Source organism: Pholcus phalangioides, unplaced genomic scaffold (assembly GCF_987345545.1).
Source record: "Pholcus phalangioides strain wild (caught in Gottingen) unplaced genomic scaffold, Ppha-v1.0 ptg000012l_1, whole genome shotgun sequence".
Taxonomy (NCBI): Eukaryota; Metazoa; Arthropoda; class Arachnida; order Araneae; family Pholcidae; genus Pholcus; species Pholcus phalangioides.
Genome location: NW_028301605.1, coordinates 20945244 through 20959086, shown reverse-complemented (window position 1 = coordinate 20959086; position 13843 = coordinate 20945244). Strand labels below are relative to the sequence as shown.

The 13843-nt window shown below is 38.8% G+C and overlaps 1 protein-coding gene across 1 annotated transcript; it reads right to left on the bottom strand.

Annotated features, from left to right (window-relative positions):
- Positions 1–6483: 6483 nt before the first annotated feature.
- On the bottom strand, positions 6484–13397 carry LOC149079862 (prokineticin Bm8-d-like). Its single transcript, XM_089240370.1, has 4 exons — positions 12858–13397; positions 11255–11375; positions 8050–8168; positions 6484–6691 (listed from the first exon to the last, which is right to left on the bottom strand). Exons 1-4 carry the CDS (start codon positions 12897–12899, stop codon positions 6611–6613), a joined length of 363 nt encoding a protein of 120 aa, XP_089096496.1. The 5' UTR covers positions 12900–13397; the 3' UTR covers positions 6484–6610.
- Between the last annotated feature and the right edge of the window lie 446 nt (positions 13398–13843).

The window sequence follows — 13843 nt, the reverse complement described above, 5'->3', positions numbered from 1 at the left end:
TTCTCATCCACTCCTGAATTTATTGATACAAAATCAAGCCACAAAAGTGTGACATGGACACAAAATATGAACGACTTGACAGATTTCAAACGTTTTTGGAACTAAGCTGATGATTTTTCGCTTTCGTGCCCACACGTACTATGGAATTGTAGGTAATATTCTCCCCCACAGTGTCTGGTCAGCGTGCATCACTGGAAAAATTGAGTGTGACTATTGCACGAAACTAGGTGTCGCATTGTAATAGCGATTATGTGCGCTTGTTTTTTATATAAATTCTGCTTAATTAGGAGTTGACCATAGCCGTACTGATGGGCCTCCATTGCATGCAACAGCAAGAGCTCATATTGAGAATATCTGTGAGAAGTCCCTCACTTTTCAAATGTGATTAGAGATATGTGTAAAATGAGGGAATCCGCACAAAATTCTGTAGAAAAGTACCAATGAAATAGAAGCACAGTAAAGCAAGTGATAAATCTGTCCACCGCAATGCAATTTCCCATCTACGAGAAATCTTAAAAAGGATGCAAAAAGCAAGTGTCATTGGATACATTATTTTTAAAATCACACAAAAAGAATAAGAATGCAAACAAGTGAGTCCGTAAATCGTCCAACACGAGATAGTCGTCTTCTCTCTCGCTGTGTAGAGTAAGTTAATTTGTATAAATTATGTGTCGCATGTTTGTTTACTGCACTATTGCATTATATATACTGTACATTTTCACTTGAAAGCTCTAATTCTTCACCTCTCTTTCTGTGTGTGTGGCCCCCTGCAACACTTGTCGTGGCTCCCATTACTATTTGCCCCCCCCCCCCTTTTAGAGTATCCCAGGGCCACACGGCATCAGGTTGCGAACTACTGCAGTTATATTATAACATACAAAAAATCATATAGCTGGAATGTTTGCTGCCATCTATCGAATAAAACTGCTGTAATTTTCCGAATAAAGTTGCTGACTAACTTTTAAATAGCGTAATAAAGTGATGAAAAATATTCAATCATATTGATAATACTTTAAAAAACAATAATATATATAAAATTACTGAATTTACTGAAATATGTTTACCAGTTAATACTTTTATACAGAAAATAATATTAATTAATTTTGTTAAGTCTAGCCGTCTTTTACATCAATAAATAATTAAGACGTCACAAAACTGAAGACGGCTTTTTTTTTATAAATTTACCGATAATATTTTAATTTGTAAAAATATCAACCGTTAAAATTTTGAAGCTAATGTGATAGTTTTATAAATATTATTGTTTAAAAAAATATTTTGTAACACCATATTATATTATTTTTTCAATATATTTAGCTAATCGGAAACCATTTTTACCAGTGTCAATTGAAAATACATCAATTTTATTCGGTAGATGGCAGCAGATATTTCAGATTAATGATTTATGTTATTAACATGTTAAATTACAGTGGTTCTTAAGAAGGTGCCATATGGCCCTCTAGACTTCATGCTCCATTCATTTTCCCAAGTTCCAATCCTGTTCAAGTGGGTCTGGAGCAACTCCCTATCGCTTTGGTTCCCAACTACCCCAATTAGCTTCAAGTCATCTGCGAATTTGCTAACAATCCCATCGTTACCCTGATCGAGTTCATCGATAAAAAGTGAAAAAGTTTGGGCTTCCTGGACATCTCCTTTGTGGAACTCCACTAGTGACGCCTGCCCAATCAGAGAATCTGGTTGGACAGGAGATTTTCTACTATTATGCTACATCATTGTTTTATATTATACTACTGTTATAAATTTTATGCGCTAAAATATCGGTTACTAAGTATTTCCTAAATCCTAAATATGACATAGTGGCCGACTGAAATTGGCAAACAGTGCATACCCCTGAGTCATTTCTTAGCCATCCTGGACTAGTAGTGCGATTTTCGCCATGGTTGTATATGTTTTATTTTTAAACTACTTAGAGTTTAATATTACCCACATTGGGTTATTAATCTAGGGAGAAAAGAAAGCTTAAGCAGGCTGGAGAGGAAAAAAAAAAGCAGAAAGTCACTCAACAGGGCCGTGACAGAATGTCACTTCATCAGCCCGTTAGGACGTCATTAAGTTATAATAAATGCTACTGTTTTAACATTAATCATTCATCATAATGCATATATTACCTACTCTCATTTTTATGTTCATCGCGTCAACTATATACCATATTTAAATGCGATTATATGTTATTAAATGCCGTTAATTATGATTATTTGATTAAATATATATTATCTACAAAATTTGATATTTTGCAGTTGGTCTAATTATTTATACTATATATAGTTTCTTATATAAATTTTTCACAATCCCGGTACCTCCGGTCTTTTCATAACCAGAAAGTTTTTGGGTCTGGAAAAAGCTGATATCTGATCTTTTGGGTAAGTGGATATTTCCCTAAGATGTTGGTATTCTGACTCTTCAAGAGATTGGAAGAGATTATTAGCCAGCTTTTGAGCAAAGGCGTGTATGGTGGGCATTCCTATATCGTTTCTTATACTTCTATTCCTTATGAACCAATTGGCTCCCAGCATAGCTCTAATTGTTTTGTTTTGATATTGTTCTAATTTAACCATGTGTTGATTGCTCGAGTAGAGCCACACTGGTGCAGCATATAAAAGTATGGATCTGATAGCCATTTTGTATACATTTAATTTGTTCTTGATTTTCAACGTTGATCTGCTTGCAAGTATGTGTTTTAAAGTGTGTTTTGCTACGTCTGCTCTTTGTATTACATAATTTCGTTGTTGCACAAATGTCAATCGTTTGTCAATTATTATTCCCCGGTATTTAGTACTTATAACAGGTTCAATGAATTTCCCCCCAACCACTATTCCGGCATCTGGGGGTAGATCTAGTTTTCCTGTGATCCACATAAATACTGTCTTGTCTGCATTAAGTTTAACTCTGCTGTTTTCGCACCATGTTTCAACTTGATCAATTAATTCTTGTAAATTACTTAATGCCTTCTGTGGTTTTCTATCTGTACAGATTATCATTGAATCGTCTGCGTACATAATACTAAATACTTAAATACTAAGTATTTATACTTAAATACTAAGTATTTATGCCCGCTGCGGAAATTGATTTTGCTGCAAAATCAAAAGTATAGTGACTGATGTGCAGCACAAAAATAAAAAAGTATACATACTTTCGTATAACATCATGTTCATTTTCATACTTCACATCGATTCAAAATCACCAATAATTTTATTTTGAGATTCATATTTGCTGTCACTCTAAAAAAGTTGATATAAAACGACTTATGTTCAAGGTAGACAATTCATTATTATTGTTAGTTTCCTATTTTATTGTTCTTTTAAGACCATTTTCCAGGAGAATCGAAAGAAAAAATAGAATTCAATCTATTTTGTACTTGATGAGAAATTGATTACTCCAAATTTTTAAAATGAAAAATTTATCTTAGTTATAAATCATGAGTGAAATTGTAATATTAATACGAATTTTTCATCAATCAGCAACGAAGAACTTAATATCCATAAAACTACACTTTGTACAGCAGGCTCTCTAGAAAAAATGATAATGCTTGGAAGAATGAAAAGAAAGAGAGGAAGAGGCAGACCGAGCACCAGAGGGATAGTGGAGGTGTTGCAGAGCACCGGAATGAAGTTAGTGCAACTGAGCGATGCTGTGAATGACAGACCAGCTTGCAGAGAGATGATCTATAGCAGGCATCTTCAATCCGTTGTTCGCGAGCACTCGATCAACGTTTCATTTAAACACCTTGCGCAAATTGCATTCAATTTTCAAAATCATGCATTCGTATGTCAAGCATGATGTAAGAGTGATCTTCTTTTGATGGTGAGTACAGGCAGTGCTCGCGACTGTGAAAAAAAGCATGTCGGAATCGACTCGATGGTTCCTAACAACACTGTATGAGAAATTTGTCCCTGTGAAATTCTGTATTTGCAACATTTTCCATAATAGTTCTTGGAATTTCCGTATCCGATGTAATTTCAATTTAAATAACCGATAACAGAAGGGAAAAAAAATTATCCAATATTTTCTCTAGAAAAGCTATAGTACGCATGTTAAATTTATTAAAAATTTGGTAATTTCGCGAAAAATGAAAGTACAGTCAAACCTCTCTATCTCGAAATTTATGGGACGGAGAAAAATTTCGAGATAGGGAGTTGTTTTTCTGGTAAGACAGGAAAAACATACCAAAAAATGGAGGAAAATTCGATTTATAAAAAAACCAAAAAATACCGTACTATATTTTACTACATACTAATGAAATCATTGGTTACTCAATCAATGTTCAACCACACTGTACGCAAATACACTGAAATACGTTCGATTTTATTTTTTGTTTTTATTTTGTTCAATGCAACTTTAACTGCATTAACTAATTTAAAATAATCCGTAAGCTTAGATTGATGCATATATATTTTTTTCTTTGAGAGCTTCACAATTTCATCAATACCAGCAACAGCTGCAAATATTTCGGGCCCTATCTTCTTAGTTAGCTCCAGAAAATGACACAGCGTTTTCTAGGGCAAATGAAGAATGCAGAAAGTTCGACAGTTTCCACTGTTACTTTTTCCTAGTTCCTCTGAATCACCTTTAGAGGAAAGACCACAAGAGCACTCTGACCATGAGAGGCTCTTACACGACTCTCTTGGTCAGAACAGTGATCCTTGAATAGTGATTCTCATCTTTATTTGGAAGCCACCGGCCCGATTTCGTTTACTTTCGTAAGTAAAAGGCTCTGTCAAACACACGACTAACAGGAAATGAATGGGGAAACAGTAAACGGACAATCACACTCGCGGCTGTCCTAGAAGCACACTAGCCTTACGCACATTTGTAAAAATGCGCAAACACGTGCGCATTACAGAGCGTACACACTTCCTCGTACTCCTGCCGAAGGATAAGTAAATCTTAAACGCATTTTTAAAAACATACATACCTCCTATTCCCGTCACAGTGGAGGCGTTGTATATATTTTGTATGTATTGTGTATTTAGATCATTCGAATCTTCCACCTCGACATGCCAATTTCATCTTCTTACTTACCCCACAAGTCCGCCCTTTTTTTTGAAATCCCAAGCTGCGGTCTCCAGCCCTTATGTGCCACTGGGCGCAAGTGTATTCTTTTCCCGGATCATTGTATTCAGCTACCCATTTTTAGCCAAATGGTTTGTACGTTGCATCGACTTGATAGCTGTCTTCATGGGGAGAATGCCGTGAGTGATTCAATACTTGCGAGCAAGGTACAAGCGGGGCTAGGGCTATGAATCTTTGCTAACTTTTTCCGACACAACCCTGCCTCTTTTGAAGTAACGGAAGTAAGTTGCTTTGCATCAGTCCGGGGTTGTGAGCGGTTCTATCTATCTATCTATCTACAGGCATCCTACGCATTCCAAGGAATATGAAGCTTGCTTGTTTGCTTGGCTAAGGATACGTAAGCTTCCTATACCAGTGTTCTTCAACTTTTTTTTTTTTGCACCACCGGTGACCTTAAAAGAGATTTTTACTGTATTTCATTTGTTAAATTTGGAATTACGCAGCGGCTACTTATATTGGAAAAATATTTTTTTTGCAGACCGACACCGGTCCGTGTACCAGAAGTTGAAGATTGCTGGGCTAGACGTTCCTTGAAATGCACCACTATAGCTATCCGTCCCGATTTGAGAGATTGGAGCAGAGTTTCGCAAACTTTTTGCTCCATAGCCCCCTTCTTCAGTAATTTATTTTTCTCATTGCCCTCCAACTCAAATCACCCCATATGATCTCATGTTATGTCCATAGCTTCTACCGTTCGATTGGACCCTTCTATCGCCCCCCCCCCCCAGTGGGCTATGTTGCCCACTTTTTTCAAACATTCTATTATCAACCTCTCTTCGAAAGACTATGCCTCTACTCGGCCATGAGCAAATATTCTTCAGAAAGTGGTAAAAACATGGATTTAATTCAACCTTTTTTTTTTTTATTCATTTACTACCCATAATACCCGGGTTTTCTTCAGTTGCCGGAAGGATTCAAAAAAGTTACAAACCATTATAAATGAATAAACAATTACACATATACTCGCAGCATCAAAGAACGGACGAGCCATTGTAAAGGCATATAAAGTCTGAAACGCATTGTTACGTAACCACGGTAAAACCGGTTTTTCCTAGGAGTAGAATTTCTGCGTCGTATGCAGCGTGAAAATGCTGATTGGTTAAAAACTTGAAATTCAGGGGGTTTTTTTTTTAACCAATCAGAGTTTTCACGCTGCACGCATTGTAGAAACCTGCTTCTAAGAAAACCCTGCTGAATCAAAGTAAACATTTCGAATGAGATGGAACCATTGTTGCCCGACGGTTTTTTCACCCATTTCGGATATTTGCCCTACTGTGACGATGTTCTTAAGTAGCCCATCGTTCGATCCGGGTCCCGTTTGGGAAATATGCAAAATTTGGCGACGATAATATCTAAAATTATAGATTTGTATAGAGAGCATGCACACACAGAAAATCAATTTTTTATTAATTTATTTGCACGACGATCTAAAAACAATGTAGTCATCTCTCCCTTGATGTGGAATGTTTGCAAGAGAAGTTCTGGTCTTCCGTATACCATGAAGAACCTCAAAGACCCTTTTCTAGAACTCTGGAGCTTCGGTAGGTGCCTCGGTAGTGCCCTCTCCGACGACGCAACGTTCATTGATCTTAACTTTTCCAAGCTGAAAAGAAATAATTTTGTAAATAACTGATGGGATAATCTCCGACTTACATACATGTTATCAGAGGTAATAGTTAATCGAGGCAGTACGGATTTCAATGAAACCTCATCCATTTCCGTTTGTCAATGTCTCTATCAGTCAAGTTGTTTATGATAAGATAAGTTGTCACGACCAGTTGATACGATTGTTTAAAAGGGAGTTGCGTGGAGGAGACCTATTCTCAGGCGTGGATCCAGGATGATTTGCCGGGAGGGGAGCGACTTGTGTAAGTCCATTTGATCGTCCCGTATTTTACGGGACAGAAACATTTCCCTATATTTTTTGGGTGTTCTTGGGTTCAGATCCCCCATCTTTGTATCCATGCCTGGGCATGGGCAGACATCTTCAGCAGTGAATAGAATGTCGCTGTGTGGTGGTAGAGTGATCGTAGTGACGGACACTCATCGCGAAGTCCCGGGTTCGAAGCCCACCGTTTCCGCAGTGCTGGTCGGCTGAAGTTGCTTTTCTGCGGTTCCCAACATTGAGGCGCGAATGCGAGCAGATCTCCCCTGTGAAAAGTCTCGTCATACAGAGCAACAGACTTACAAATGTAATTGAATAATTACACTTCACTTCTGAAACATAGATGGCAGCACTGAAAAATCAGTGACAACACTAGATACGCACGCAGACAGTTAGGTACACACACTTACACACAATGCCATACGTAGTAAATTGCCCATAGATAGCCATAGACAGGAGTTATGCTCGGTTTGAAAGGAAAAAAAAGGGAATAGAATGGACACCTTCAACAGCTGTGGATGTCGAGGCAGATATCTCTGTTGTGAATTAACTGAGGCAGACATCTCCATCTGCAAAATAGGCTAAAGCAGACAACTGTGAAGGGAACAGAGACTGGCATTTTCAGCTGTGAGTAAGATATCTTCAGCAGCGAATGAAGTCGAGGCCATTTTCAACTGCCAATGGAACGGAAGCAGTTGGATCCAACGCAATGTGTGGCTATTGTGTAGGTGTCTTGTATTTTACGAGACAGACAAATTTCTTCAATCTTGGGACTGGCGATCTTGCTCCCATCGCCCTCCTCTGCGCTTGTACATTGTCGGTACGAGTGCATTATCTACACCACGTTTCTTCTCACGCGAAGAGATTGGCATCATCAGAAAGCATCCAAGTAGCATCGCTGTATTCAAACTCCCTATCCCTAGTGTTTGCGAAGCGCTAAGAAACATTAACTCTTACAGCCCAAAAAAAACTCGTAACGGGAACTGTAGCGGTTATTTTGTAAATTTAGTGTTAATTTCTTCGCAGGATATTCATTGAGTAATTACCTTGTGCAGGTATAAGATCAAAATACTCACTCCAGGTATGACTCTGGTCTCCTCTGGCACACAGGACAATCCAGCGCTGCATGGACAATGTAAAAAGTATTTATCTCCCAGAACCTTCACCTTGTCCTCTTCCAGGTGGCAGCTCTCGTCTGATCAAAATATACATGCACAAATGTATTTCAAGACAACAACTAAAACACTTGTGGGGGTGGGGGGAGATTAAAGTATAACTCACAGACGCATCTGAAACTATTTTCATATTAAAACTTATGAATGTAAATAAGGTCGTACGCAGGACAGATCACGGTGCCGCTCCCTGCGTACGTTTCTGTCTGGAAATGATTATTCGAAGATAACAGAAGACACTGTCAGCTAACACTCTATAGGCGTGTGGATTTTTTTACTGTTGAGAGTACATTCGGAACCTTGGCGTCCGAAGCAAGCGTTGTCTCTGCAATAAACAGGCCCGTTGCCCCCCCCCCAGCTTTTGAAAATACTAAAAATGATATATACAGGGTGATCATAAAAAAACTATCCCGACATATGGGCCCCTAACTATCATACCATTCACAGAAACTGAATGAAATTTTGGCATAAGGTATTTTGATGTATGCGCTCAAGAATGATATGGAAAACAACAGCGTCACTCTAACAGTTACGGTTACAGTGAGAAAATTTCGAAAATATCAAATGGCAACACCAAGTTTTTTGTATTAGAATGTGATCTCCATTGTGAAAAACCCTAAATAGCGTTCGAACGGCAACTGTAGCATGAAAATCACCGGCGGTAGATAGGCTAAAAGTGAGGACAACCAATAAGGACAGAGAAGCAGCATAAAATAAAGCATTTTATTATGTTTCCCAAATTTTCCGCATGACCTTGTGGAGGACTAATCAGGCCTTGTGGGATCTCAGCCGAAGAAACGGCGTGACGAATGAAACGAACATTAATGCTCTGGTGCACGGCAAAGTCCTTTTTACTTTTTCCATGCCTAGCTCCGGGGATTTTCGTGCTACAGGCAGGCGCCATTCCAACGCTATTTAGTGTTTTTCAGTATGGAGATCGCATTCCAATACAAAAAACTTGGTGTTGCCATTTGATATTTTCGAAATTTTCTTACTGTAACCGTAACTGTTAGAGTGACACTGTTGTTTTCCATATCATTCTTGAGCGCATACCTCAAATTACCTTATGCCAAAAAGTTTCTGTGAATGGTATGATAGTTAGGGACCCATATGTCGGGATAGTTTTTTTATAATCACCCCGTATATATACACAAATATATAAATACATACATTGAGTACATGTGCTTTGCCCCCCCCCCCCTGGAAAAAGTTGAAATGACGGCCCTGGCAATAAACCTTATGGCAGGAACAATCGTCGAAGATATAAGCAATGATGCACCCGATAGAAACTGTCGTAAACTTCCGAAAGTATCTGATGTTTTGCGGCAGTAAGGCCCAATGGCGCCCTCCTAAAGTTGATGGAAACTAGTTACTCTTATTTTTGGTCAATCTTTGCTCCAAAATAGTATCAGAGACGGGAAAAACTATCCACCCATCGGATGACCTGCATCAACACCAAGTATCTATCGGGAATAACCAGAACAAAGAAATAGGACGCCAAAGAAGTCATATATACACAGATGGCTCGAGAACTATCTCCGGAACAGCATCAGCGTATGTAGTAGCGAAAGATCATAAGATCATCGAGTGCTGGAGTAGTAAGCTAGAAAACGACAATAATATCTTTCAAGCTGAATTACTAGCGTTATACATGGCAACCATAAAAGCTCAAGAATTCCAACAAGCAATTATAATCTATAGCGATAGCCTTTCAAGTATATATGCAATACAGAACCCGATGACCATCCATACTATGGCTAGGGAAATTCGGCAGGTCCTCCACAAGAACCCACAAATTCGCATATCTTGGATCAAAGCGCACGTGGGTGAGTGGGGGAACGAAGAAGCAGACGCAATAGCCAAAGCAGCGACAATCAATGGCGCACATTTAATTAAAATATTATTACCATCATCAACAGCGAAACAAAAGGCAAGAAAAGAAATACTCAATCTATGGCAACCCCGATGGAATGATGCCAAAACTGGAAGAAGCGTCCACAAAATAGTACCAAAAGTTTCATACAACACAAAAAATTGCAGCAGAGAACTTGTATTTTTTACAATCACTCACGGACCTTTTCCAAATTACCTTCACCGCTTCAAAAAACGAGGAACAGATCATTGCCTTTGTGGTGAAATCGGCACTCCCATCCATTACTTGACAACATGTACATTAACTGCACATCTAAAGCACATGGCTGTGCCCGCTGCTGGAAATGCCACACTCTGGATCAGAAAGATTTTTAAAAACAGAAGTAGAATGAATAATGTCAAGAAAATAACTAGATGGATAGAAGACAATGAAGACAAAGTGATCCCACGGACGCCTTATCAGCCAATAGCACAAGTAAAAACTGCACCACCTCGCGGTTCGCAAAGAAAGAAGAAACTGATCAACTATAAAGAGGACTGACTGATAGCACAAGAACAGTATAATGCCGTGGAAATCGAACGATTTAAATGGAGGATGAAATCGATTATGAATTTTATCTGATTTATTATTGATTTCAATATGTGAGTTAGGACTTTATATTCGAATTAAGATTTAATATGGAATATATAGGATTATATGCTTGATTTCCGATTGTATACGTAGATTTGTGATTTGTATCCAGTCCGTGTGGACAATGAGCCGATATTGCCATATGGCGATATGGCCTGGGTGTCTTTCGGTTTGACGGTCAATAAAATCTTTTTTCCCCCCTTTTGATCTCGGATTTGGCGCCCTTCTGGAGTAGAGAAAAATGGTCCCTCCCCTTACTTTTTGGTGGATAAATTTTTCTTCGCCCTTTCTTCAAGGTGGAATTCACCCCCTCCTAGAGCGAACAAAATAATTTCCGCCATTTTTTTCGTAAAATTGTTTTTTCACCCTTTTAACTCGGATTTGGTGCCCTGCGGCAGCGGCAACCTGTGCGGTCGCATGAGTCGCACGGCCGAAGAGCGGCCCCCTGATGATGCCGGTTTTTTCCAATGAGAGTTCCATACGCCATGGATTTGGAGGTTATACTTGCAACAGTTGAGGTGAGCATCTCTTATATATATATTTATTTACAATCGGCTGCGAGACCAACTTTAGATTAACGTATACAAGCTATGCCTAACAACTCACTTTCCTTGGCCAAAGGCACGCATATTCCATGCCTGAAAAATAACTTGTAGACGCAGCATTCGTCTTCACCACAATCTTCTTGAGTTTTGCATTTCTTCCTCTCATCCTTGGCTGATGCACACTGTTTTGAACATCAAAAATTATACATAGTTTCTACGCATAACAACAATTATAATAGAAATATTGCATACTGAGAAGCGGGCAATCTTCTCTTTTCGAAAATAAGAACACAGCTATAAATTTAGTATTCGAAGTATGCAGAAAAAAAAACATTGTTGTGGCATTTTGTGCTGTCTGCGGAAGGAAATGTTAGTTGCTCCTGTGTTAGGATAGACTAGCGTTAGCAATAGCTTGCAGCGTCAAAATGAAGCCAACTGGATATCCTAACATATATATATATATTATTGGCTATCTGAAAATGAACATTTTCTTTCTCCGAAGTTGATTTTGTGTTATAGAATAATAGCGCCGAAATACAGTGACTTCAATTCAAAATTTTACAAATCTCTGAGCATTGGCCGATACTTGATTGAATAGGACATTGAAGTCTGCCAAACGTGTCTGTCCTGCAATAATCCCATACTTTTGATCTTACGGCACGTTTACACACATGTTATTGAGTAGTGAACTAAATTTTGAGTTGTTAAGTGCTCAAAAAAATTGTCCATAAGTTATAGTGATAAAGTAAATGCTTATTTGATAATACGAGACCACGCCCAATAGCGCATGCGCATCAAGTTTTAAACCAAACACGGGAATCTAGAACCGTAAAAAAAAATTGTTGCAAACAACCCCGGCAAATCGAAAATATATGAAACTGCATGAAGAGATAGGTCTGAAAAGTTATTCTAGCAATTCTCGATATACCAGTCAATGAATAAACGCAAGAACTCTGCCGCTGGACTCTATTCCATTGCCGAGATCTCGTTCATCCCAGATTCCTCGACACACCGAAAACTTTGAAGGAAAATTGGCAAAACATATGTGTACAACATACATTGCATTCAGCAAGGACCACACTCGTGCCAAGGCTGGCCCAATACGTTCCAAGAATGCTCATGGACCAGTAATGTAGCCGCTCTACCATTGGCATTGATCGTCAAATGTTGCAAGCTAGAAGGTATTGGAAGGCTCGTTGCGAAAAGAATGATCAGTACCTTCCATCTTCCAATCCAAATCAAAGGTGACAACTTGATTCCTGATCTTCCAATCCGTCTGGCCACACACCGGTCGAAGAAACCAACAGTCACAACAGTTCGAGTATATCGAGAAAAAACCGATTCTGTTCTTGGCAAATGTTCGCCAAGGAACATTGATCCAGGTTGGGCCAGCGTATATAGCCAGCCTATGATGCTAGTGCTTCATTGCAGCAAGAGAACGCAAAGATTGGAAGCAAATATTTGTGAATGACTAATTAGGCCAGGCTTCACGCGAGTGTGGCCCTGACTTCAGCTTATGAGACAATCACCACGACAAATCCGTGCGGTGAATCGTGCTAAATAGCCGTCCAACAAAGTATTGGAGTACGCTACTGTGTTTTGTTCCCCAGAGATATTGAATCATCAAGTTACGATTATAAGCTCATACATATGGAAAAACTCACCGCAACGAGCACGACGACCCCGATCACAAAAGCGAACTTCATCTTGGTTATATTGCTTCTTGGATACTGAGAAGGTTACGGGAACGAGTGTATCTCGAGTATACGAGTGTATTTATAATGACACTCGCAGAAATCAAATCATTTGAGAAACAGAGCACCTGTGTCTCGAAGAAATACCTCTGCAATTTTTATCATTTTTCGACTGACGTAAACGGTTCAAACATACGCCCATGTAATAGCTTGATCAGCGTTAGTATTCAAATGTAAATGGTCGCACGTGGCTGCAACGTTTCAAATTTTGAATTTCATCAATTTTGAGTGCTTCATTCAATTATTTTGTTAAACTTCAATTATAGTTTGTTGATGTGTGTAAATAATGATAATAATAATAATAGTAATAACAATAGTGAAAAGAAAAAGAAGAAAAGTAAGAAGAAAGAGAGAGAGCAGAGTTCACAAGGGTCATGAGAGCTCGAGCTGGTCTGTTGTATAACGTTTTCTTCGATAGGGATTTCGTGCGAGTGAGTGTTCATTGTGAGTGAGTTATCACTTTTTCGAGTGGGTTATCGTTCACAGCTTCCCAAGCAACGAGAATGGACTTGTGTGCGTCGTGTCACGTGACATCAGACGATTCCTCTTTTTTTTCTGGTCTAGAAGAGCAGATATCAGGAAGAAGTATATCCTTTGATGTCATTAACTTTATTTTGCCATCCTATGGAATATTCAATTGGTTTTGAGACGCTACAGAAGAGTAACAGTCCTTTGCCTGATATGATGGAACCAACGAAAATTAAAACCAAATAAGAAGGGAAAACCCACACTGTTCCTTATGGGTTCCGGCACAAAATGGGTACCGTCTTCAAAGGAAAATATAAACAACCTCACGCTGACCAGATATCCAACTTGGGTTGGCTAGGAAATCTTCACTTCGGTTGCTCGGCGAGAAAAAATGCGTCCGTTCGTGTCAGACGTTGTGGTCAGAATCG

Excerpts from the sequence above, each read along its gene's own strand:
- LOC149079862 (XM_089240370.1), bottom strand. The coding sequence starts at position 12,899 with ATGAAGTTCGCTTTTGTGATCGGGGTCGTCGTGCTCGTTGCG. Across the intron at positions 8,169-11,254 it reads CGTGCCTTTGGCCAAGGAAA|ACGAGAGCTGCCACCTGGAA; the intron begins GTGAGTTGTTAG and ends TATTTTGATCAG. Across the intron at positions 6,692-8,049 it reads AGACCAGAGTCATACCTGGA|CTTGGAAAAGTTAAGATCAA; the intron begins GTGAGTATTTTG and ends ATTTCTTTTCAG.